Source organism: Dinoponera quadriceps, unplaced genomic scaffold (genome assembly GCF_001313825.1).
Source record: "Dinoponera quadriceps isolate SergipeBrazil2010 unplaced genomic scaffold, ASM131382v1 scaffold9, whole genome shotgun sequence".
In the NCBI taxonomy this organism is placed as follows: Eukaryota; Metazoa; Arthropoda; class Insecta; order Hymenoptera; family Formicidae; genus Dinoponera; species Dinoponera quadriceps.
Window position 1 is genome coordinate 531,897 of NW_014554295.1, and position 27,489 is coordinate 559,385.

General features: G+C 44.0%; 2 protein-coding genes across 4 annotated transcripts in view; one reads left to right on the top strand and one right to left on the bottom strand.

Moving 5' to 3' along the window:
• The window catches only part of LOC106743458 (potassium voltage-gated channel protein Shal), a 115,904-nt gene extending 107,416 nt beyond the window's left edge, over window positions 1-8,488 (top strand). For all 3 annotated transcript variants that reach the window (XM_014617322.1, XM_014617316.1, XM_014617328.1), the window contains one exon: window positions 1-8,488. The gene's annotated coding sequence lies outside the window, so the exon portion shown is untranslated.
• LOC106743482 (glycine receptor subunit alpha-2) lies at window positions 5,975-27,489 on the bottom strand. The gene is made up of 7 exons (XM_014617359.1): window positions 27,416-27,489; window positions 25,388-25,565; window positions 24,334-24,560; window positions 22,528-22,610; window positions 21,163-21,474; window positions 19,518-19,723; window positions 5,975-17,398 (listed from the first exon to the last, which is right to left on the bottom strand). The coding sequence occupies exons 1-7, from the start codon at window positions 27,487-27,489 to the stop codon at window positions 17,222-17,224; spliced, it is 1,257 nt and encodes a 418-aa protein (XP_014472845.1). The 3' UTR covers window positions 5,975-17,221.

A 27,489-nucleotide genomic window follows, 5' to 3' on the forward strand; every position in this document is an offset into this window, starting at 1 on the left:
TAATAAAACCAAGCCGTGATCGCATCGACGCCACGCGAGATGGGGGATCGTCGTCAAGTTCAACGGCGTCGTGTATCCGCCGATCTCTCGGGCTCGGATCGATTCGCCGCCCGGAGGGACGAATAGCGATCGTTCGTTTCCTCGACAGGGATCTCGACGACGGGATCAACGACGAGGGAAACGGTCTCTCTCGCGAGACCCAAGCGTCGCCTGGCCGATACAACGGGATCGATCGTTATCCTCGAGAAGAGCGCGAGGATCGACGGCTCACCCTCTGTGATCGCAATTCCGTCAGGAATTTGCGCCAATTCGCGGATTTCCGTTCGACAGAAAGGCCGTCACATTCTCGCAACGTCCTCGTTGTTGCGGCACTTCGTACACGCGCTCGGTCGCACGCTGGATCGATCTCCGTTGGAAGAGGAAAGAGAGAAGGAAAAGGAATGAGAGAGAGAGAGAGAGAGGGGTAGCGTCAAGTCTTTCCTGCGGGAAGTCGTCGTCGGCGGCTTCAATTGTTTGCCGCGCCGGCCGGCGGCAGCGATTAATCGAGTTAATCGGTTAAATCGCGCCGGCGACGTAGACGAGTTTGCGAGAGAGATGGGCGACCCAGGTGTGGCTGAGTGATTGCAATTAGGATCGCGGAATTATACGGGATTTGTCCTGCGTGCGCGGGATCGAGTTCTCGAGGGTCCTTTCGCCGCGCGCCGCGCTTACTACTCGCGTCAGGCCGTCCCTTGAATAATGTTCTTTCGATTCTTTTTTCTCCGACTTCGGAGGAAGAGAGAGAGAGAGAGAGAGAGAGTATGAACGGAGAACGCGTTTTGTTTCACACACGGACATACACACACACGCACACACACACACATACAGCGATTGTTTGAACGGATTCAAAGGGTTCATTAATCACGGCGGGAATTAGTAGTTTACTCTTTAGTCGCGCGCCTCAACGGCCGCGTTTTACGCGCCAGCTTCGCGCTTCTTGACGCTTACGATACAATACGCGACAGTTACGAATCCGTGGATGGATAATCGTTCCGTTAACCCGCCGGAATTCTCACGCGCCGAATGCTATTTTTATACCACGCGACGACGTGCGCAACCGACGTCGTCGCACACTCAGCGGTAAACGGAGGCGCAAAATACGGAGTCCATTTTTTCCTTCTTTCTTTCTTTCCTTTCTCTTGTTCAAGAGTTCGCATCATCATCGAGAGTTTCCGCCGGGGAATGAAAACTGTCCGTGATCTGGACTACCGTAGGATCGAAGAACGCTCCTCTTGGAGAGCGAAACTCTCGAGTGCCTATCCAGTCTCGGCGAATTAATACATGAAAATTCGATGGTGTTTAATACGTATTTTATATATATATATATATATATATATATATATATATATAATATGTATATGTATAATGTACGCAGCTACACGAAACTGTATACGTATATAAATGTGCTCTGATCGTTAAGCAATTACATACCGATCTGATAATTTTCAGCATGCTTTGTTGTGTAACTGCTTCCCAGTGAAACTCGAGCGCTCTCGACTGAAATTACACGATACGTAATCGAATGTTTATTCGCGCACGTTGCATCTGAATCTCGCTTTTTATCCCACTTGTGTGGGCGACGTTTATCAGTATTGCTATTTTTAAATGTCGTTACAAAATAGGGAGACGGTCTTGTAAAATGTGGTACCTTCGTCATTTTACGAATTATCAGATTTCTATTTTAGGGAAAATTGACGCATCCAATACATGCAAACATTCACTTCTGTGAGAATATTTTCGATAGTTGTTGTTCATTTGACAAATCGACAGAATCGTCGTACGGGAAGTACCGAGGACAGTACGAAGTCCGGAGAAAGAGAGACGGAACATATCAAATGCAAATACAAAGCCAGGGACATTAATGATAAAGAGCTGTACGCGAATATCATGATTTAGACTCGAAGGAGACTGCGTTCAAATAATTAGTGCGAAGGACGATAAGGGACGAAGCTTACGGAGCGAAGGAAGACGGCACGGTGAATTTCACATTTTGCTGCGATAAGCTCGCGATCTGTATTCCCCTTTGTTACCGATTACGACGCTAAATTGTACAACCCGAGGACACAACAAACGCGTGCGATATTCCACTTTTAAATTTTATCTCACGAAATATTTATTTGTCTACCATTTTTCCGTTCTCAAATTATCGTGCGGCCGATTCTTTCGTTCTGGTGGAGTTCGCGCATTTAGAATTCCCAAATAAATCCTTTATTCGAGATATCGCTGACACATGCATGATATTCTGGTAAATTCGAGAATACACATATACTTCGTCCGAAATGTTTAAAATTAATTCGACGATATCGACGGAGTTATCGAAATATTATCAAACAACAAATTATCCCGATTCTTCGTGCGTTACGTCGCTCAGAGATCAACATGGAGAGCGCGAGCATTATTTGCAAGACGGCTTGGCGCGACGTGAGTCGGAAGAGGCGCGAGTTACGCGAGCGAACGTATAAAAAAAAAAGAGAGAAACAAATAATAAAAAAAAAGAAATGGAGGTAGGGACCTATGTACCTTTGTACTCTAACTTAAGATGATGCCCTCGTTCTTTCAAAGCCTCGCGGCCGACGTCAGTCGCGATCGCGAGGACTCTTAGGCGGTAATTAATTAAATCGAAATATCGTTCGATCGTTTATTATTAACGGCGTTATCGTTATCGTTGCTCGTTGGTCGTGGTGATCGATCGTCCGCTTTCTCGGGCTCCTCGCGACTCGGAGATTCTCTTTGAGCGGCACGACAATTTCGTTGGAAACAAGGGGAGTATCCTTTGTCCATTACGCTCCGCGTTTCTTCCGAGGCGATCGCGACTGCAAAGAGCATCTTGTATATCGAGAGATACTTTGTGTATCGAGAAGATCACGATACGTCGGATGGAGGAAAGAAGAGATATCTGAAATGTTATTAATAACTTCGTGAAAGCCTTCGAAAAACAACTTTAATTTAGTATACGTAGCCACCAGAAATTTCCATAGTCTTCCGTTCTGCCTCTTGCAGTGCGACATTGATATATAAATTAATAGAAAAAAAAATATATACATATATATGTATTAAATTGAAAAAGTTTCTCAAGGCATTTCGAGAAAACCTACGATGCGTCCGTTTATTAAATTCGGCGTCATTGGCAAAATAAACTCGTTATGAGGCATCAAAGCGCGTCGTGTTAATTAGACTACTTATGATCGGGATACTCGAGGTTACACGACGCTGCCACATATCGCGGACAATCGACCGACACGACCGGATGCGCAGCCGGAGCAAGAACGAAGGTGGGAGTGAAAAGGGAGATTGGCTGTTGTTGGGCGTGCAACGGAATTTGTCTAACGACGATAACGCAATGTGCAATGTAAATATCCGCGAAGTCCGGGAAGGAGGAGGGGTAGGATTAGAGAAGAGGTGAAGATGCACACACATAACACTGTTGTGTCTGTAATAAAGAAAACCTTTGCAATTGACGGCGTGACTCGACCGTTGAACGGAAGATTAACGCGCGGAGAGAAAGAGAGAGTATATAAATATGTATAGAAAGATTATATTATATTACAAATGCAAATATGCGAGGAAAAAAGAGGGAGAAATATATTATATATACGTATTACAGGGAGGACATGTACACACGAGATACACAAACACACGTATACGATACATGGACGTGAAGAGTTCACTCACAGATAACATGCTCACACAGTTATACAATCACACACACACACACACAACATATACACACATTTATTTGCAGCACCCTCGCGTCGCGCAATAAAATAAATTCTAAATCGTTCCGAACTAGAATGCGTGCCTGAGTGCGTGAAAAGCCGTATGAAAGAGAAAAATAGAAAGAGAAAGATATATATATATAGATATATATTAAATGATTATATACGTACAAGTGAAAAGAGCGCCGAATTATATTTGAGTCGAAAAACCCGACGAAAAAGGCCCGGTCGAAAAAAACGCGGCAATTTAATTAGAGAATGCGCGCCAACTACAGGTGGAAAAAGGATAGGTATATATATATGTATGTATGTATGTATGTATGTATGTATGTATGTATATATATATATATATATATATATAGCGAAGATTGTCGCATGGATTTTCAGGATTAGACATTAATAATTAATTTCATCCGTCACGTACGATCGCGCGCGTGCTCGCGCGACCCTCTCCATCCCCCCTCGTCTGCATTTTTATCGATAATTTATTCGCGGGACGACATATGCTTTTCCTGCGTGTGCCAAACACTTGCGAAACAAAAACAGGAGTTTTCTCGAGCTTCGAAACGCTGAACGCGGCCGTCCTTCGATAAGCATCAATCACCGAATCTCACATACGTATACACACATACACACATATACACTCGTCTCTGAATTTCAATAAAAATTGTAGTACACATATGCGCGTTTAACACGTACTTTTTCCCAGACGTTTTTCACGTTTATATTCGATGAATTGTATTAATCGCGTTATCGCTCTGTATTTGCTCGGCGGGAATCACGGATGGAAATCGGGGTGTCGCGCGGAGTTATTACGCTGAACGTGATTGCGTGGTTTCTTCTCACTGGTGTTACGTGCTTATGGAATTATTTCTAGACTAATCTTGTACTACATACTTACTTTTCGGGATTCTCACGAAACACGCCGTTACATGTGCCGTCGTAATTTTGATAGCAACAAGCATCCATTCGGCGTTTCCGGGAGAGACGTATTTTCGCGTAAAATCGATGTCGAACATGACATCGTCGAGTTACTTTCATTAATTTAGTTATCACTCTGACGTAGATTTAGGTATGACGTCAGAGACATAGAGAGAGAAAGAGAAAGAGAGAATGACGACGCGGTGCGCCGCGACGCAGTCGATCGTCCTGTGAGCTCTAGCTTGTAATTGATCAATAAATCGTTAATATAAGTTAAGAGTGCAATTAAGAATAAAACAACAAAAAAATTGAATAGAGACTTTTATCGGTGTTGTGATTCATAGTGCGGGTATGTTTTGTCCGTGCGTGTGTGTTTTGTCTGTGCGTGTATGCGTGCGGAATTTGCGCGCCGAGATAGAATCTCGCGAATTTCAGCTATTCCCCCGCGTGATTGCTAATTTTTCTCGCCTGCCTTTACCGTGATTATTAAAGGTTCATTTTAATCAATAGAGTCACACGTTAATTAATAGCTGTCCCTCAAAAGATTCACGATTTTCAATCGTTTCGTCGTGACACTTGGAAACGTACGTTTCGTTTAAAGAAAAAGGATCTATTATTTTATCTATTTCTTTTTATAAGTGTTTTATACGTGAGTGAAATTTTAATTTCTGCAGGCTCGCATTTTTATATTTTGACAAATGCAATCATTTGTACCATAAACTCCACAATTGGCGTGTAGCCCGATGGAATAAAAAGGAAATAAAATTCATTCCTATCGGGAGACGCACGAGATGGAGTTTGCTGCTCAAATAGGAATGTAATTTTATTTCGAGTTGAAATCGAATGAAATCTTGCAGATTCGCGACATTACTTCGTCGGCGCGCAACGAGAGAGTGAGAGAGAGGGAGAGAGAGAGAGAGAGAGGGGGGAGAGAAGAGAGAAAAAGGAAAAACAAACAAAAAGAATTGTGCAAATGAGCAGCGAATAGCATGACTGCGACAACGGTGCTGTAAACGTGTGTAATAACAGCGGCAACGGCAACAACAGCAAGAGCAATGGGAATCGTGGAAACGACAACACGGCAAGCGAAACGAAGAGGAGGATGATGACAATTGAGTCTTTCAATTTACTACCGTACTGCCAATTTTTTCCGAAACGACATAATAACTTTAATAAGAACATTTAGGGCGAAGTGTGTGAGAAAAGCCTGCGCGTTCTTCAAGAGTTTTCCATTTCGTTTTCTTTCGCCGCTCCAAAGCCTTCGCGACCTCGCACGACAGGTGCAGAGGGGAGGGAAAAGGGAAATACACTTCCGAGGGGTTTTTAATCCGCTCGTCCTTGAAGGCGAAGGAAGCGTCGCAGGGTGCGAAGCGTGCGAGCCAATTCGCGTCGCCCGTGCTGGAAAGACTTTGAAACGATAAATATGCAGATCTCGATGTTAAAGGTGCGCACACATTAGCGTTAATCTCGCAAAATCGTTCGTTAAAACGAGCAGCCGCGGGGATGCCGCGATATTGGCTTCGTAATTACGTTTCGAAATCTGAAACCGCTTTATTTACGGGATTTTCGAAAATACACGTTTTATGACATCAATCGTTGCATGTAATACGCGAGTGTAAATCGTTTAAATTCGCCTTTCGAGGGTGAATATACGAACCGTGCGCTCTTAATCTCAACGATATATTTTATACGCAGAGCGCAGATATACGCGAGATTTATGAAACGACTGCACGTTGATTAAACCAAAGTTTCAATTCGAAGCTCCGCCGCGCCGAGCGACGCGAATTCGGAATGACTAGAGTCACATCTCTTCCGCACGATCAGTAATATTACAAACACCGGTAGTATGTCGTCGGTTCTAACATTCTGTCGTTGCAAGTCGCCGCTTCTCGCACGACCGCGCGGCCCGATGATGTTATTTAGTCCTTCAAGATTCGCAGACTTTTCCGAGAGACGGCGGAGAGAAGTCGAATCATTTTCGCTTGATAACGGGGGAATAAATCGGCGACCAATCGTCGCGCTAACAACGTGGCAAGTGAGACGAATAAGAGCTGGGAATTGCAGATGCATCGCGCATGACTCACGGAGTGATCGCCGAAGACGGAGAAAAAGAAGTCGGATGACGCGTGCGGAAGACCGAAATTCCCGGCTTCGGCGATTACCGATCGTGCGATGAAGCGGCTAATGCAGAATCCCCGGCGTCATTCGACGATAACCGAGGGGGAAAAGACAAATGGAGTGTCAGTTGACAAAGCGACGATAATCCGTTCGTACCTTCGGCATTGATTCCTCATCGTGCGAACGCGCGATTTTCCACCCTTGTTTCTCCTTCCTATTCCTTTTTTTTTCTTTTTATTTTTGTTTCCAACCAGGACGCCGTCCACAGACCTGTCGAGTGTCGACGACAATTGCCCGCAGTTGCGTTGACGCTCGACGCAATCACGTTTCACTGTTACAATCGAGCGATCGTGTTTCCAAAAAAAGAAGTCGTACGATCGAGAAATTCCTCGGGCGAAAGCGCGGGAAGCGCGAAAAGCGCTCGGACTAATTGTCCGACGGCAGTATCGCACCGAAGAAGATTTTTCGCGATACCCTGACGATAATGCGCGTACGATACTGTGCGACATTGCACCGGAGGGGAATTATTGAACGACACGCGACATCCGATTGTATCTCAGGTGTTAAGGTACTTTTTATATACGTGTAACCTGCGTTAAAATAATGTTCAACCGCCGCTAATGGCTCGTCACGTCTCGATTGATACGCCATTTAGGATTAAATGCTTCGTCGCTTTACAATCGGTTTCCCTTTTTTTTCTTTTGTAATCACACCGTTGGAACGGGACACAATTGGGCATGTTTTGGAGCCCGATCGCTCGTTCACGATTGAGGGGCCAGGTGAATAGAGTCGTTAACTCTTCCAAATATTTACGCATTGTTGATCTTTCAGTCAGATTGAAACTTATAACGTATCTGGTAATGCGATATAAAAATTCTCTCTTTTTCTCCGAATGAAACGGTTATTTTAAATCGATAATTTTGAGCTTCTTTCTCTGGATTTGCGAAATAATTTTCAACAGTGTTTCAGTATATTTAGAAATTAACTTATAAATAACATTTCAAAGATAAATGTGGCACAATGCGACTTCTCTGTAAATCACCAGAATGCCGTGAAATAAGATTTTAAGAGTCTCACGTAGCCAAAATACGAGCGTATCAGATCGCACGTTAAAATCTTCAATGCTATTCTCGGATAACGTGAAATCGGAAAAATTACGTACGAACGATACAGAGGATTTTTTCGTAAATGTACGAACTTCTCTGAAAGCCAATTGAACAGACGTTAAACCGATACTCAACGCGCGATAATAATGATTCAACGACTCGGCTCCTGCGGAAAATGTAATGCGTCCTCTTTGTTCACTCGGTCCTTCGATCGTTGGCTCGCATAACTCGCGCACGTCGAAGACGAGAAGCGAACGCCTAGGCATGTATGTATATATATATATATATATATATATATATGTACACATATATATGTATATTCCTAAGTCAAACTAATTAAATCGGGAGATTATAGGACTCGTCCGGTCGCCGACACGCGACGAAATGAATGAAAGCGCGCAGCGTTTCTACGGAGTGCAGCTGAAAGTTACTTCAGTACCGTATTATCAATACCATAATTAGAGATGTGTGCGAATATAATGAAGCAGCATGGAGCGACGCGTCCGCATCCAACGCTGGACGCTTTAGAATCAGAATGGCCGAAGAACGGTGGACGCTCGTGCCGTCTTGGCGGGTGAAAATTCAAGCTAACAAGAGGCGGGGATAATGAGCTCGCTCTTGATCGATCCCTCGTACGACATCGTTCCCGATACACCGTAGAATTAACGTAAGCGGACGCGATGATTACCGGCGTGTGTTGCCGTGTGTGTGTGCGTCTCTCTTCTATGATCGGAAATCCGAGAAACGCTGGACCGGGCCGTCGCTCGTCGCCGCTCGGCTGATCGAGCGGAGAACATCTCGTGCGAGGAATATTCGGATAATACGATTATTACGCCAATTACGTTTGAATTTCGAATGTACCGAGAACACTCCGTCGCGCACGCGCGCGCAAAGCATCTGTTAATAATAACTTATAAGTTGTCGTTATCGTTAACGTAGATTAAAATAACATTAGTAACTGTAAATACGTGTAAAACGTCGCAAGTAAGTTTTGTATATCAATAGTACGAGGTGCGGTTAGTTTACGCGTAACTCGTAACGACTTACCCAGTAAGCAAGAAACGTCAAATCGATCTTTCGAAACATCGATCTCACGCGGACTTTATAAACATTTTAACGTAATATTTTATAAATGTTTTCGAACTACTGTTACTTGGTGATATAATATTCTGAAATATTAAAATCATATTGTATAAATATTATTTTTAATCTTCGGGTCAGATATTGTTAACAATGACGTTATGTACAACATTAAAAACTACGTATTTGAAAACGTTATGTGTTATAAAGTATTATTGTAATAATGTTGTGTTAATGATTTCTTGCTTACTGGATACACACACACACACACACACGCGTATATATATACGTGACACAACGTGACTACACGATTGACGATAGAATTTCTTCTTGTTTCGCGTTCGTAAAGTTCCTATTTTGTAATTACCACCGGCGCGATGACGCTCGATTGCGCGCGTGCGCGTTGGGACCGCGCGGTCGGATAGCTCGAACAGCGACGGCCGCGCGAATTTATTGCCGTGACGACGATAACGACGATATTTTTGATCGAAGCGGAGGAGGAATCGCGATATCCCAATCTTGCCGACGGCCACTCGCCGATCAGCCGACCGCGCATCGCCGACGATTGTAATTAGAGGTGAAGACGTTTTAGCCAAAGACGTGTTGTCCATCTTCGATAGCTTCCACGCCTTAACTCAGAGAGGAAATAAATTAAAATTCATACTTACGGGTCAACTTTATTGTCAACCCCGCGCCTGTCTCACAAACTCGTCGAAATTTTAAAGCGTCGACGATACAGAAATCTTCATTCGCTCGTTTAATTTTGCGGACGAAACGAAAGACCGAGAGAGCGAGAGTTTGACGGCACATAATTGAAACGATGAATTGAAATTTATAATTGCTTTATATTTATTATATTTATACTTAGACGGTGTAATTAGGAGGGTAAATTGAAATTTATACTTTGCAGTAGAATTTAACGGCCACTTCGCTCTTCTCTCGTTGATTTCGTCCTCCGGAAATCCGGAATTCGCTCGCCGGGAATTATAACGCTGACGACTGGAGACTAGTTCTTGTGTCGTTTCATGAATAATAAAATAACGGAAATAAACGGGAAGATGAATTGAATGGCAAACATGAGACAGAGATAAAATTAACGTTTATAACGGTCGGTTTATTGCCAACCGTCGCGTTCGCGACGGTAAAAAGCTGTCGCGTCTCTCGCGAAAATTGCACAACCTGCAATGGGATCTCGTTTTTGCGTAACTCAGCGAGTCCGGAGAGGTTGGAGGCGAAAACCGTCGCGGATAATTGCGAAGTGAAATCAAAATTTAAGTTTAAAGCGTCGGTTACTATCGAACAATGTGCTCGAATTTCCACGCTTCGAAATTTCATATTCGAATGTAACGTGTCGAAGGTTCAGAAATTCGAGGCTTCGAAGAGCCGTAGCTTCGAATATAATTCCTATAACTCTGTTTTCTATCATTAAACTCATGTTCGTATATGAGCGTGTAATCACACAGGTTACTTTGTTGCAGATACAGATAATCACAACATAATACGACGATACTAATTAATAATATAATAATGCAGATGTAATCTCGTAACACGAGATAAACCGCGTAATGACGCTTTTGGTGCACGCAATACCGCGATTAGACTTTGTTCACATCGGATTAAATTCAAAATTGAACGAGTGGGCAGAGATGAGTGCCTCAGCTGGAGCGTGGACAAGGGGGGGGGGGGTAAACTATAACGGATATTTATAGCCTGAGTTTATCACCTCCACCGAGCGATATTACGTTTCCGACAATTAAAATGGCTGCTATTAGGGCTGAGTTTATATCCTGTCTGCATAAACAACCAAGAGCTCTATGCATTCGAGTCGCGTATTTGCGATCTTCATTATTCACGGGCGAACATTGTTGTTTCAAAGGTGCAGTGTCGCGTGTTTGACCAACGCCAATTTTATATCACGTTCTATTCCCTGCTCGATCGATCGCTGCTCTCTTTGCTCGTTTTTTCTAATTCGGTCGTTTCGCAGCTCTTCTCTCTCTCTCTCTCTTTTTTTTTACTATAATTAGTATTTTCTAAATGTACCGAGTAATCCTCTCGAGCTCTCTCGTTGCATTTTCGTCCCGTGAAAACCTTTAGAAAAATATCTCACCGTTTTTATCCCGCGCAAACGGTTAGTTTGAGCATTGAAAGCGTGCGTTCGGCTGAGTGAACGCGACCTCGTTTTTAGGTCGGAAAGCACTTTTCCGTAATAACGAGCGGATTGCGTACGAGAATATCCGAATGGTATTAACGTACTATTGAGTACTTGGAACAGTAAACTCGTACGGTACTGTATAAATTTAAGGTGTGCAAATGTACATTCAACTACGAGTGCAGAATACTTATTTAACATTCGAAGGCATTCACATTGCACGATTTTGAAATAGCACGAATAAATGCACGACACTTTAACGTGCTTCTTTCCGTATCGAGGCGAAACTGAGTTAAAGAGGAACGTATTAGCGTGCTGTCACTCATCAGCTGGAAAACGAGTATTGAAGACGGGCGATCTCTTTAAAAATACTCAGGCATACTCGTCATATTCCTCCGTTTAATAGACTGGGTGTGCTTGGGAATACAAGCATAAAATTGACAGGACTGGCTAAAACGGGTTAAAAACGACCGTGTGTAGGAGTGAAAACGGTGAAATATTCGCAGAGAGAAGTTTTTTGCACGGCAGATTTTTTGTCACTGTATAGCGACAGCAAGAAGATTCGTTTGGACAGCAAAAAGATTTGTTAAGAGCATCGATTATTAATCATTCCGACGACCGATGATATTCGGCCTTTTGTTGAGGAGATGGCCTCAAGTTCGCGGGAGAGTGAGTGCGCGGCTGAACTTGCGATGGCCCGTGCAGGGGCAACTTTTGCAATTTAGAGTTGGAGCAGCGCGTAACGAGCAACTCTTTAAGCAATTCCTTACGAAGTTTCGATATCGGGACACGCGTTATCGATTCAGCTCCTGCGACACGGTGCGCGTCGTCCGAGCGGACAGCTGGATTAAAAACACGAGCATCCAGCGCGTTTTTAAGCCCGAAGGAGCCGAACGTCGGTTGAAATAACGGACGGGTTAAAATAATTCACCGGCGGCGAAACGACGTAGTTAAATTCACCTTAACTGCCCCATTACTACGTAATTTTGCGAGCGTAATGCGACGACGACCCGCGGTGAAATACAACGTCGTATTTCACGTAGCGCTAACGCAGCCTCCCCCTTCCCCTACCCGTGTTAATAATAGTTGATCCCGCGACGGGTTGAAGATTACGAAGAAATTCAAACGCAAGCGCGACTCTCCGGTACTCCGGCGCCGCTTTCGCAAGCTGCGGAATCCGCGCGGCGATTCTCGAAACGACCGAGCGTTCGCGGCCGGTTTCTTAGCGAATCCGTCCGCGTCGTCCGGAATCTATTAACGATCGACGGGACGCTCGGCTAACTGCGCCGCCGACAGAAAGTCGATAGTTAATTACGCAAATGAAGGGATCTCGTTAACGAGACTACTGCAAACACGGCGCTACACACCGCGGCTCGATCGTCGCGTTTCGATCGCCCTTTCGGCATAGATCAGCGCGCGAATCCACCCTCCCCCCTCCACGCCCGTGATTCGCACACTCGTCTAAATCTCGGTTGCAATCGCATTAGATTGCATTTGGCTTTTAAATCGGGTAATAACTCTCCGCTCCGAAGGCTCTGGCCGGAAGTTCGCGGCCGCCGAGCGTGAGTCGCCATCCATCCATCGCGATGCGATTTGATTGGACGAGTCTCGCTCAGGGCGCTTAGAACTTTCCGCTCATTGATCGCTTATCAACGTGCCGAGCGGATTTCACTACGGGCTCACGCACGTCGGGCTATTCGGTGAATTGTATTCTTCCTTTTCTTTCTTTTAAATGACGATATCATCGGAAATATGTATCTTGAGACTTCGTGATTAAGAATGGATCTTCCTTCCATGGAGATTTCGTGGTAATTTATCAATTTTCACGGTCAGGTCCGCTTGAAATACATCTTTCTGAATACGAAGTCAATACGAAACATTTGGTAAATTATATTCTTCCTTTTCTTTTTAAATGGCGATATTATCGGAAATATGTATCGTGAGATTCCACGACTTAGAATAGATCTTTTTTTCATAGATTTCGTGGTAATTTATCCATTTTCACGACCAGGCCGGCTTGAAATACACCTTTCCGAACACGAAGTCAATAGACACGGGGACAATGTAATGTTTAATATTGAATATTCCAAATTCCACACGGAGAAAAATAATTCGTTGGCACAGCAAATTTTATACTATCGAAGCAAAATATATTGCTATGTAGACGGCAAAACGACTTAAGATTACTAATTGCTTTCCGTTGGGTCATTTTACTGAATTTACAGATTATTTTTCTATAAGAATAAATCAGCGAATGTAGGAAAACATTGTTTTGTGCTAACAGTAGATTAACGTGTCCCTAAGGGGCACAAGTTCACTCAGCGGAATAGTTTCTATCCTGGCAAACTGTTTCTGCTCTAATTACGAATAATTCGCTAATTTGATGATAATTCGCTAATTATGCCAGCTAAATTTTATCGTTGTCGCAACGAATACGCGACAGTAATAATGCTTTCGCTGGTGAAATTATATTTCTCCATGCAGGCTCGGGTAAAAAAGAACTGGATCGCAAATCTCCCGTCAAATTTTCAACTGGCTTTCCCCGCCGCCGCGTCCAATTCGTCTCCCAAGACGCGAGAGTCGCAGCGGACCGCGCGACGCCGCTTTTACCACCGGGTGACGATAAATTAACAGCGAACGGACAGTCGGACGGGCGACCGATGTATCGGGCGATAAACAATTGTATCAGCTCCTAATGGCTAATTAAGCGCGGCGCGTCGGTGACACCTGTCACGGGCAGGCGGCAGTCCGTGGGACGTTGCGGAATTATCGTCGGCGTTTCCTCGCGGAAGCGGCGGGCGTACCCGAGGAAAGGCGCCGGCTCGCGGAATGTAGGGCGAAGATGAAGAGCGGACGTGAGCGGAATATTTCGGGGGCGACGCGCCCACCGGGGGGGAACGGAGGCGGTCCATTCACGGCCCGGCGACAATTATGATTCCTCGCGTGAATATAATTACTCGCGACGCGGGCGCGCTTCGCCGCGATTAATCGCAGCTTTTCGCAGCCGAGCGATTTCCGGATGATGAGGACCGGCGGCGGCTGTACTTAATTGCGGCGATTAAAAGAAGAGGGTGAAAGGGCCGCCTCCCAAAATTTATTCTAATCGAGTAAATATAAAATTAGTAGCTTTTCTTCCCCTCCTGACCTGTATTCTATTAAAGAATCGAAGTGCGTCTAATGATATGGCCAGGAATTGCAGTTCTGGCGCGCAACTCCGCAAGAGGATTAAAAAAGCTGCGATCTCCGGCGACTGGAGCGGATCGGAATGCAAATCCGCGGGGAATCTGATTCTTGAATTTTCGCCGGCTCTCTTATCTTCGCGTCCCTCACCACCTCGTTCGCTCCTCACACTCGTGTGAGGCTCGCGTAGGGTCGACGATAATATACGCGCGAGAGAATTGCCGGGCGATTGCTCTTTTTCTCTCTCCCTCTCTCTTTCTCTCTCTCTCTCTCTCTCTTTCTTTCGAATAACTCTCCGTGAGAGAAATTATCCATCGATATCTTTCACGCTGCGCGATTAGAACACTTTCTACGCGTCCGACGTGGCCTAATTAAATCCCACCGGGTCCGCGTTGAGTGTTGCGCGTTGAAAGTTTCATTTAATTATCCAATTAATAAGTTTCAGCTGATTGATAATTTTATTGGCCTTCCGCCGGGGGGCCGTAAGAATTATTCGCGAAGAGCGATATACCGGCGCGAGGAAAATGCTGGAGCGAGAGAAAAGTGTTGCGGGAAACGAGAGGGGGAGGAGAGAATTCTCCCTTTTATCGCCTTCCCTCTCTCTCTCTCTCTCTCGCTCGCTGCTTTCAGCGTGCGAAACCCGACCGCACGTTACGATAACGCATAAATGATAATGGCGACAACGAAGTGGAAATCATTATCGAAGGGACTTCGCGTACGCCATTATCCGGCCATTATCCTTTTATTTCCGCATTTTTATATCCTCCAGCATATCGAGCATATCGAGATTATATTACTCGCGAGAAACTCTCTGCATACAGTGATAAGAGGGAACATAAGAGACTCCTTGATCGGAATAACACCGCGGTGTGGAAAACCTTTCGTGTCGGCGGATTTTGACTGCGCCGCAAGTTTCTCTCAATGCGTGCGTGTATGTGTGCGTGCGTGTGCGTGAACCTACCCATTCGCGGAAATTTAATCCCTTTTTACGGAGAACGAAAATATTTCGAGAAGCGGAACTCGGCGCAAAATTCTGATCCGCAGAATCTTCCACGAATCCTGCTCTCGCGGATTCGTCGTAATTTTTACCTTTTCACGTTGCCTTCCAATGTCGCCCGGGAGCAATATTCGTTCGAAAATTCGTCCGACGGCCGTATTTAGATTTGTTTAATTGCACTACGACTGTTGCACAGAGGATAATTGTTTATTTGAGCGTTACTCGTCCATTATGGATATCGTTGATCACATCGTTTATTGGTTGCGGGCCACAATAACGACGATTCGAATATATCTGACGATTAATGCGACAATTACATCAAGACGAGAGAGATGTCAATTAATTCACTTGAATTATTTTCTCACGTGACGCGTATTCCGGCTGCGCCATGAATTTGTAAATCTGCCGTTGATTATTCCCAATTGTTGCCGTTGATCACGCGCCCCGGCCTTTGTTACGTTCCGACACTCCGCGTTTCGTCGAAAATTCACTCTTCCATCGCGATTCCCTTTTATCTGATCACCGATCCACTGATCCGGGGATTTCCGTATCGCGAATTTCGCGAACGTAGATCCTCGAGCGGGGGAATTTGTGCAAGGATGACACGCGGAGATTAATTCGAACGGTTAAAAGAGAAGGAGAGGAAAGGAGAAGAAGTGAAATCCATTAACGGAGTTGTTTTATATAAAGGCTTTGAATTCTAGAAAAAAAAGAAAGGAAAATCATTTACAGCGGGACGTTGCGTCGCTCGGTGGAGAAACGCCGATAAACGCTGCGTTTATTACCGCCCGGAGCGCGTCGGAGGCGCACCGCAGTAGTAATGCTCCGTGATGCGTCAGGCACAGCACACGCCACTCATTCGCAGCCCGCCTTTTATACAGCCTGCATTTAATAAAAGTGCATTTCTCTCTCTTTCGTCGATAATTAAAAATATTACATCTGACATTTCAACGTGTTAATATGCAACCCCTCGCGACGCGCCACGTATTTTGTTATTTATCACCGGCGGACGGCTATTATTCGCCTTACTTACCTCAAATGTAAATGCCTCGGAGAATGTAATTCGTACAATCTATGCTTCTGACTTCGAAGTTGCACCGTCAGAATACAGGCGTGAAGTAGGTGAGTACCTGTATTTTTATTAATTAGTTAATGCGCTACGAGCGGTATAGCATTTGCTGTGTCACAGCGTTGATCACATTTTCGCATCAACTTCTAACTTCTTCGGAGCAAAAGCGGTCCATTCGTCCAAATGTTTGCGGTCAGAAATTCCAGTTACCAACGAGAGAATTCATGAGTCCAGCGGTATGTTTAAGGTTACAGTCATCATCGTAATTCAAATGAGCGTACGTGAGAGAAAAACGTTAGCGCACCGCCGATATAATATATATTATATATAATTTCCATTTATAAAGGCAAAATGTTCCTTGCAAAATGCAATCTCAGCCGAGGTACGGGACGCACCTCGAATGAGTAAATTGAATTGACAGTTAAATCAGTCAATATTGGTTAAAATCAATCTCGGTGATATTTGTTTCGCAATATGACCCGCAATTTGTTACGTGAATATTTCCAACGTATCTCGCGACAGCCATTTTAACGCCGATCGCTCGGACCCATCCCAGATTGTCGGGGATTTTTTCTATATATTTGCGATCAAAACAAAACGTACTGGCGAGTTTCGCGATCACACGATGTACCCTCGATAGAGAAACGCGTGCACTCGATCCCACTGTTGCTGAACTCATTTATTGTGCCGTATTTTACATATGGTATCTTACAGGATACAAACACCTTCGGCGTTTATTGCTGTGTCGCCTCGCGCGATACCCTTCCCCGTGAATTCGAACTCTGTAAAAGTGCATCCGGCGGCTCCCGCCGAGCCGGGGGCGCGCGTCTCGCTCGCCGACTTGCGTTACAGGAAGGTGCTCCAGTAGACGACGTTGAGGATGAAGAACGAGAACGGGAAGAAGAATCTGGAGATCTTGTCGATGTAAACGGCGGTGGCGCGTCCTCGGCAGCACCGTTCGTACTGCATCGTCGGCGGCCTCGTCGGACTTCTGCTTCTCTCGGCGTCCGACCTGATCCGCGTCTGCAAGACGAGATCACGCGCCATGTTACGCGGCATGTGAGAGCGATAAACGGGAAATAGAACGGGAAAATAAACGGAGAAACAGCAGTGGGAAATCAATCCAGGTTGTACACGTTTCTTATTCCGATCTGCGTCCTCCCTCCTTTTTCTCCCACCTTCTCTTCTTTGTTTTCTTCTTTGTCTACAGTCAGTTTTCGAATTCCGAACCGATATTTATTGCCGTCAGGTAAGTACACGGATATTGTTGCATATTACTATTATTCTTGTAATAATAATATGTAACGCAAACATTAATACGTATATTACCACTAATGATAACGATAAATTAATAATAATGAACGATATACATACACCATTAATAATAATAAGCTCATTAATAATGATAAGAACAACACACACTTGGAGAACAACTTTGCTGGCGCAATAAATTCTGAAAGATTTGTTACGCGGAAGAAATTATTCTGTTGTAGCAAGAATGCTTGCGTTTCGACAGCAATCCGTTGCGACAGCAATACAATTTATTTGGCGTAAATAAGAACATTATTTTCATATATCCAGCAAATATCAATCAAATCGTCTCGCTTTAAACAAGTCTTTCGTTGTCCAAACAAATCCTTCCACTCTCACCATACTGAAGCAATTTGCTGCGCCAGCGGACAATTTTTCCTTTTGCACATATTATCGTTGCTTCTATTGCGTCGACTGATTGCCACGCGAGAAACGCGAAGAGTCAAATCGTGGATCATCCCCGGGATTGGAGGAGACCGCGTGGTAATCGCGGGAAACGTATTTAACTGCGAGGCGTAAAGCGTAACTTTCACGTAGCGCAGCTGCGCGCGCAAAACACTTGTTTTGCGTGCAAGCGCGAACGTTTTATTATCGTGATGCCAACTGAGAGTAAAACCGTCGCACTGACGTGAGCAAATATTACGACGGTTGTAATGAAAGCGGCGGGATGAGCCTCCCTTTCTCTCTCTCTCTCTCTCCTTCTCTCTTTCCCTCTCTATTTCTGTGTGTCGCGCAGTACGAACTGCAAAGTCGACGCGTAAACCGCCGTAAGAGAAAGGTGGAGGGAACAAATATTTTTCCTTCCCTCCCCGCCGCGAGGACCGACTCCGCCGGGACGGACGAATGCGCTCGCGATAAAATAAAACTTCGGAACTTGCTCGGCGGCGAAGTTGTCGGGGAAGTTACTCGCGATACGAAACGGTCGTCCGGGAGAGTATGGTGTGCACTTCGAACGACGATACTTCACCGTGCGCGGCACGAATGCCGCCGCCGATGCCATTTACCGTCGTACCATTCGGGGTGGAATCGGAAGTAAACTCCGCGCGACTGCGGCAGTCGCGCATTAAGCAAAGAGAAGAGACGCTCCCGGTTACAAAGTCGGACACGATGGAGGTCGTAAAATCTCATTTCGCCGGTATCGCTCTTTTATCTCGAATCAAAGCGATGCTACTGTACTGCGGCGAATCGAGAAGCTTGAATTTCGAATAAAAACGGAGGGAGGTTTCAGGGATTTCTCGAGAGATTCAAGCGCACGCTTTTAAACGTACGGATACTCATTACCTTTCTATTGTGAGATAAATTACGTTCGTTAAACTTGCGCGAGCGCGAGAACAGACGCGATTATCTGTACTTCGAGAGGTTTTCACTGCGATTTGGAGTGTTGAAAATGAGAAAAGTCCGATCATACGGATTTTCTAAAACCGTGCCGAAATATAAATGCTCGTAAAACGCTCCTCGTGTTTATTCCCTTTCATAAATTACTTTACGGTATATTCCAAGGGGATATTTTTGCAAATTAAGGATTAAAAGGTTTAAGCGGATAAAGCGTCTCCCTTCAGCTTCATTTATCTTCGTCCTCCGTCTCGGCGATCTTTACGGGCCCACGAGCGTCGATAATTTATAACGGTCGCGCGGTTTACAACGCGGCGTCGTTTGTTCGACTGGTGTTTTTATTCGACGATATCGCCGAGCGGGACGGAATGAAATCCCCGTTGCACGCGGAGCGACGGGGCCGTGTGTTTTGCTTTATCTCGGCTATCAATTTCGAAGCTGGCGGGTTGCATCCAACAGAACACCGGCAAATACCGGCGCTTCGCTCCCTTCGGTTTACCTTGAAGTCGTCGATGGCCTCTCGAAGATCCTCGTCCGAGTAGCCTTTCATGGCCTTTGTGGCGACCGGTCCCATATAGTTGTTCACCACCGCGAATTCCATCAGGGAGAGGAAGACGAACACGCTGCACGAGGACATCCATACGTCGATCGCTTTCACGTACGACACCGGCGGCAGAGACTGCTGGGATTGCGTGTTCTGCGTGGCTGAAAGCGAGGGAAACGTTAACCTCCGGCACGTGAGTACGAGTCGATCGATGCGATAGGAGCTAACGGCCGCACTGAGATCAAGATTTCTTCATATCTCAGCAATTCTGTCGCATCCAGACAAATTTCATCATTGGCATCCTCCAAAGAACGCCATTGTTTGAAATAATAATAGAGTTAAAGAATAGAGTTAAATGATAAAGTTTTCTTGAACGATACTATTTTTACTCGAACAAATAATATCTCGTATGAGTACACGTTGTTTCTATGGAACAAATTTCAGTCGGATAAATAGAAATACTAGATCTGAAGAAACCTTTTTCTCTGTGTGCCTGCTATAAATATTCACATCGATGTTCACGCGTGAGAATTAAGAAGTTAAACCGCGGTGTTATTGCGCGGGAAAGTTTAATTTGCCGGAGGATGTGAATTTATCGCAAACGCTTTATCGCTAAAATTCGAAATTAATGTATCAACGACAATCACAATGTATGTTACGATATTAATAGCATGAAATTTGATATCAAATTATTAAGTGCAATAAATGTACATGGAGATAATGATAGCATCGCACGGGAGATTTCGTTGCCATCCCGCAATATACGCAAAAGCTCGAAATCGTAACCTGATCATTTTAATGTAAAATTATATATAAAAAATCGTAATAACAGTACACTCTATGAGAGAAAATTATATTTGTTTCCGGTGCTGTGAGAAATGTCCTTTTGTTAATTTAACCAAACAAAAATAGTGGTGACAACATGCACGTAATGTTGTTATCACCGTCGTAATAACGCTTGCTGGAAAAATAGTTCTCTTGACTATTTTTGTGGTTTAAAATAACGAAAGGATACTGTTGGCACCGAAAATAACTGTAACTTTCTCTCGTGTGTGGTAAAATCAAAATTTATCGGTGATAAAAAGGACTCTCTTATTCGTGATTTCACACGTCAGCGTGAGATCCAATCGACAGCGCGATGACAAAGCAGATGAGAGTCGGGTGTCAAATGTAATTGTACGTCGGGTGTAAATGTAATTAAACGACTCTCGAGAATTATCACCGATCCGGCGTTTCAGCGGTGTTTTATCATTTGCGCACATCGGCGCACTCTTCAATGATTATCGCGGGTGGAATTGATATCGGCCATTAATAACCCACGATATCGAATTATATCGAATCCCCGTTTATTTTTGCTCCGATATGAAAAAGCACGCACGCGCGCGACTATCGCAGTGAGTTGCTGCGTTCGGTTTCGGCTTAACGAAGTATCGGCGAAAAGACTAAGAATTTTCGCGAATTACGGCTCTGCTGGCGTTTCTAGCCAATCGAGCGTAGAGCTGGGGGGACAAAGCCTCATCCTAATCGCAAATATCATGAATAGTCACCGCGAGCAATCGGATAGAGATAGGGAGGAGGTAGGGAAAGGGTCGCGCATTACCGAGGGTCAGCAGTGACGTCACACCGAGGGTGACCCGCGCCGGGATGGCTTCCGGCTTGATCCAGAAGGCGATCCAGGACATGACGACGATCAGGGCGGATGGGATGTACGTGTGGAACAGGTGATAGCCCAGTCTCCGGCGCAGATTGAAGACGATCTGTATGCACGTGAAGTTTCCGGTCGAGTATTCGATCGTGCAGTCGGTCGTGTAGTTGTTCGATATGTCGAGCTGCGGCAGCTCGATCTCCGGATTAACCACCAGGGGATCCGTTGTGTTCCACAGGAATATCAGGTCCTGGGTCGTGTGCGAGACTGAAATGTGCGATACACGCGGAATACGAGGGAAGAAGTGCGACGTGTATACGTGTGTGGTATAAAAAGAAATCACCGGTTGTGAAGAAGTAAACAACGGCGAACGGTCGATATTATTGCGTAATAAATTATATAAAAGTTACATAAGATTTGGAGGTGTACCACCGATGTCTCCCGCCGACGGACTGACGCTTCTCTGTCTATCGATCGACGCCGAGGGCGTAAAGAATTCTAACAATGTATGAAGAATTCTAATGAGGCCACTCAACAATTACGTCACGAAGGAGGGGAGGGGGGATCCATTAGCTTACGTGACAGTCTGTAATGGTAGGAAAGAGAGAGCAAAGGCCGTGGAACGTCCAATTAAATGGCATAACTTGTAAATATAAACGCGCGTCCATTTGTCCATTTTGTTTGCGCACTCGTGACGCATTTGGTTAAATTCGCGTTACATTTGGCGAAAATTTTCAAGTTTCGACATGGCTTTGTGTTAATAATCAAAATGTTAATTTTTTAATATTTACTCTTTTAAAAACATAACTTTTGCTAATTAAAATTATAAGGTAAAGTGATTGATTTGATATTATATGCCTGAAAATATTACATGTATCTTAGAAAAAGAAGCGAAAAGGTGGGAGGAAGGGCAAAAATTCTCAAATTTAGCGTGACGTAATTGTTGAATGGTCCTTGATGATGTTTGCTCTGTTTTACAGAAACGCGCAGATCTACCTGAATTGTCACAATCAGATCGAAAGTTATTTATATGTTACAGAGGTGTGAAAATAATTGAAGCGATTCTTACTTTCGTAATTTCTTCTTCTCACAGTAAATACCTAATTTGGCAAAATATATTAAAATTATTACTTATCACTATTGTTCATTACTTATTACAATTTGCGTTATAATTAGTAACAAGCACGAGTAAACGAAGATCGTAAGCGCGTGTGTCTGCACAAGTGTCTGCTTTTCCACGTCGCCGAGCACGGACAATACCGTGACTCGCATCTGCGCGTACTACGTTACGATACGGATTGTTATTTGTTATGTACTCACGGCTCTCGATCATCATCGAGCAAATCTGAGTGTCATGAGGGTAGGATTCGAACTTCATCGCGCAGGAGAGCACCAATGTCAATCTGAAACGAATATTGCGTTTCGCTCTGCACTCCCGCTAATGTAAAGTAACGCGATACTCCTATTAATCAAATTACACTTCAATCTGCAGCGGCGGGTGAATTAACTCGATAGTCGCTAGTTTCGCGAATGGCAAACAAACGGTGAAGCGGCCCTCGCTTTGTTTTTTCCTCTCCTCCCTCGACAGTACGGCACGGCCGTTCGTAACGAGAGAGAAATCCGTATCGCTCGATTGGCAATAAAATTTGACAAAATTGTGGAGTGCACAGCAGCAACTTGTCCACCCCGGGTCCAGCATTGTATTAAAATTGCCCGCAGATGAGAATAAGCGAGGTCGACACGGGCATACTATCGCGAGAAGCGAAAACGACACATTGACTCGAAACACATAATCGTCCTCGTCGTGATTGATGCTCCGTGTGCGTCGCGTCGCATCCACAACGATTGCTCACCGTTTCGACGCTTTGACGAATAAACAATCGATTTGAAATAATTTAATGGAAAAGTCCGTGAAAATGAAAAAAAAGAAACATTGATTTAACGTCTTATATAATTATAGATAAATATGTATAAAATGTATAGATATTATAATATATATAATACGTATAGATATGTACTAAATGTGTACTAAAAATGAAGTACATAAACATGGGAATTGTAACGGGGAGAAGAAAGAAGAGGAAAACGCGGCATGACGCTGCAGTTATCGCGCAATCGGTTAGAGAAGACTAGAGTTAATACTATTTCGCTTACGAGAAGGCCGCGCTGGGAAACTCGCGATAAGTTTCGCAGCTTCGAGTTTTTCTCCGAGCACCAATGCCGGGACCTCGCGAGCGTATCTCACTGCGACAGTTTCGTTCGCGCAGAGAGCAAAGTGCTTTTATAATAGCGGCATGAGGAAAGAGTACGTTAATATTTCCCGCGGCACTACGGCACGCTTCTCCTCGGGAAAGAACGTACGTGTGAGCTCGTAGTCGCGATATATCAATGGCGGTTATTCGCACCCCTCCGTAAAGTATCTCTCTTGTCGCGATTATTTCCTCGTTCTTTTCCGACATTTGACGATCCACAGCGCTCGACCGATCGGGGGTAAGGGGAAGGGGGAAGAAAAAACGAGAGAAGCTCGGATGCTCAGTTTCGAATGTTTCTTCTTAATTGCGAACGTTCCGCCGGTCATTTGTTATTTCGCATAATTCGAACGTTACTCGTCGTCGAAGGATATTTATGAGAGGGATTTCGTTGGTTTCCTCTTCGCATTTAGCTCTTGCTTGTTTAATGAGGTGGTGAAAGTAACTTTCCGAAGCTGTGAAAGTTACGGGACGGGAAGATGAAAGGTTTTTAACTAGTACTTTCACACCGACAAATATAATTTCCGCTGTTGCGGGAAACTCCGCTTCTGCGGGGACCGCGCGTTTAGCGTTAAACGCGGTTATTTGATTTCAACTTTGTGTATAAACGGCGTCGACTCGCTAACAAAGTATTCTAGCGTATTATTAGTCTTTCTTGATTTAATTAGAGAGATAGTGGGGAGATAGATAAAGATGATACTTTGAGCACTGAAAAGGTTCTTATCATTTTTATCATTAATAATATCGTTCGTCGAAACGCGATATGCACTCTTCTCGTGTCAGACGAAACCCGTGCAACCGTGTTTATCGCTAAATGTCCAGAAATGACGTACGAAAACAGCGGATGTAAGTATTAGAAACATGCTATAGGTCTTACTTGGACATGTAGAGCAGCGTCTTGTCGTGATAAAGCCAGAGATAATGGTTCGGTATCGACATCTCGTGGAAGGTGACCTTCTTCGCGTTCTTGAAGAAGCAGTCGGGTCTCCAGATGTTGTGCAGCCAATCGACGTCGAGTATCCTGTAATCCTCGGACATGTTCTCCGGCAACCTCAGCCTAGAGTCCCGCCAGCTCTGCGCGAGAAATATGTCGGCCACGTACGTCTGTCGCCGTGGAAAAACAACCTGAACAGATGTTGCGTCTCACGTGCGACCGTGTGCAGACGACATAATTATTCTCTCCCCCGGATGAAAGATTTAGCTAATTTAACGCTCGCTCCCGCTCTGACTACGCATCCGTCGTGAACTTGTGACCCGGGGAAAATTTGACGAAAGCGCAGTTCGTTCTCGCTCGTAAACACTCATCGCACGAGCTCGTGTTTTCTACCAATCGTTATTGCGTGAACGAGAATGTTTATATATAATAATAATATAAATAATATATAAGAACACGATGTGTGTATATAAAATATATGTATATAATAAATTAAACATTTGACTTATATATATAATTTATATGTACTGTTAATGTTTCATATATATTTATAATTTTATATGAAAATCTAAGTTATATATACGTATAGAGCATATAGAAATTGTACATACATTTATATATACATATACAATAACATAACATACAATTAAATAATTACATGTTCAATTATATTTACATATAGAAAGTGAAATAAAAAGAAAATAGCTTTTGACTGATCTTACCAACGAGTACAACAGCGTAAAATTTATTTTATATATTTTACATGTTTTATATATCTCTGTGTTATATATTTTCAAATGAAACATTTTCTTTCGTAAATTATATCTTATCGGATTACATCCTGTCAGATTATTATATCTCATCAGTTTGATGTACGTGATTTTGATATATAAGTAGGTCTATACTGTAGAAATAAAGGATGTGATCTCATTTGGGGGGATCGTAATAAACAGAAGGACGAATTGCCCGGCGTGGTGCTTACGTTGGTCTCACTTACCATCGATTCCTCATTTATCGAGTCCAGGCTGAGCACCGTCACGTGGAAATAAACGACAGTGGGTTGTCCGTGGAATTTCGGTGCTCTGTGCTTGTCGTACTGCTTCGGATTCAAAGGTAGGATGTCTTTCAGAGACAACGAGGCCTCCTTCTTTCCGTATTCATCAAAGTCTAGCTTTCTAAAATATCAAAAGCCGCAGAAGATAACTTGCTAATTGACATTATTCACGCTCATTCACGCACCTCGTTCGTGCCTTCTGTCAAAGATTATTCCTGACTGTGCCGAATCGTCTTCGACGGAGTATTCGTTTATATCGTTTGGTGACGAAATCTTCGTCGATAAAATTATACGTTATTAGCCGATAGCGTATATATAACGCAGTAGAAAACGTATATATATATATTTCAACTACCGACGATTGTTAGATTAGAACGCAGCAGACTTAGGTTTCTGTAAAATCGCCTTATAACACTGTGAAACCCGCCAAGCCGATAATCTGTAACGAGACTTTCAAGAATTTTCTCGTTTCTAGATGCTGCCGGTTTCTAGCTTTCTCGAACGCATCGCGTTCCAATATACCAATATTACAAATACGAATGTCAACGAGACTTTTCAACCTCGTTGTAAGAAAATTAACGGACAATAATTAATATCCAGAGATCTAATTTCAATAATATTTCCGAACATATCACCTTTCCGTTATCGAGTCGGTATGGGAAACTAATTCGATGAACTGTTTAATCGCTCACTGTGACAAAAAAGCGGCGCGTCGCGGCTTGAAATTTTGGAGCGTGATCAATTTACAGCGATGGCCCTTTAAAAATGAAACAATAGCTTCCAACAGACGGTATCGCTGCCCGACTACGGCGATTTTTATTGCAGCATCAGCGACGTTCATAAATTATTCACAGGCGCAAGAACCGAATGCAAGCTGTTGGCAGTTTTATTATCACAGAGTGGATGCCATTTCCCCCAAGCGAGCCAGCCATCGTACACGTCACGATCGCTAACTGCGCGACTTTCTTTGTTCAATTAGTGTCCGATTGCGGCTATTGATTAAGAAATAACCGCGTTGCGCGAGACACGACTGCGGAGACGTACATGTGTGTGTGTGTGCATGCGACGCCAAATCGTAAACGCGTTCATGCGCGAAACGTATATTGCATCACACCGAAACGTGTATTGCGTATCACACGACGCGGAGTCCGATGCAAATTACGATGAAACGGGCATCATATTACCGTGAAAATAGAACTCACGCTGTAAAAGTCACGTTGAAACGAGAATGGAACCCCTACAGTTCAGATTTATTTCGGCCGGACACGCAACACGGGCAGAAAAGAAACCTTAATATTTTCAGTCGACATTAATTCATTATCTATATTTAATGTTTACATTTAATCAGGCTCCTCGTACAATTAACGGAACTTTGATCAATTCCATTTTCTCTGTCCAATGTCCGAGGCGCAATTCTAAATAGGAAACTCAGGCAGATTCTATTTTCTCCGTCCAACATTTACCTCAAGTTTCCTCTTCTTAGATATCTATTTTATATTTATATTGAATAAAATATCTGAAAAGCTTTTGGCAGAGAAAATAGGAGCTATCTGGTTTCTCTCAAGTAAACAATTTTATAGGATTTAATCGGGATCTGTTCCGATTAATCCACTGAATAAATTTGCGGTTTCAAATTGGGAAATCTAGACAGATTCTCTATCCAACATTTTCCTCAAGTTTTCTTATGCAATTAGGATAAAAATGGGATTTCTAATTGATGTCCAATTGGTGTAATATCGCAATATGTTACCACTCATTTGGGACAACTTGGAATAATCTGATTAGATCTACGATATGCTCAGGAACGTTTGGGAAACACCCGAACGGGTGTTTGCTGTTTTAACGTAGAACTAAAATTTCGGGCACGCTTCCGCTAGTAACGGGATTCCCTCGTTATAACGAAGTCGTTGTGTGCTAAAGAGACCCTCGTCGTTCGACGAGCGAAGGGCGCGCTGATTCGCGTGTACTCACGAGAAGTGCGGGGCTGCCGTGTTGAGCAGGGTGTACAAGTAGCAGCATATGATCACCAGCGAGTGGCCCGTCAT

What these genes read in the sequence shown, in the direction of transcription:
- LOC106743482 (XM_014617359.1), bottom strand. Translation starts at nt 27,489, where the DNA reads ATGACGGGCCACTCGCTGGTGATCATATGCTGCTACTTGTACACCCTG. An exon ending in ACGGCAGCCCCGCACTTCTC is followed by an intron (nt 25,566 to 27,415) that starts GTGAGTACACGC and finishes TTGATATTTTAG; the next exon opens with AAAGCTAGACTTTGATGAAT. An exon ending in AGGCCATCGACGACTTCAAG is followed by an intron (nt 17,399 to 19,517) that starts GTAAACCGAAGG and finishes CTCGTCTTGCAG; the next exon opens with ACGCGGATCAGGTCGGACGC.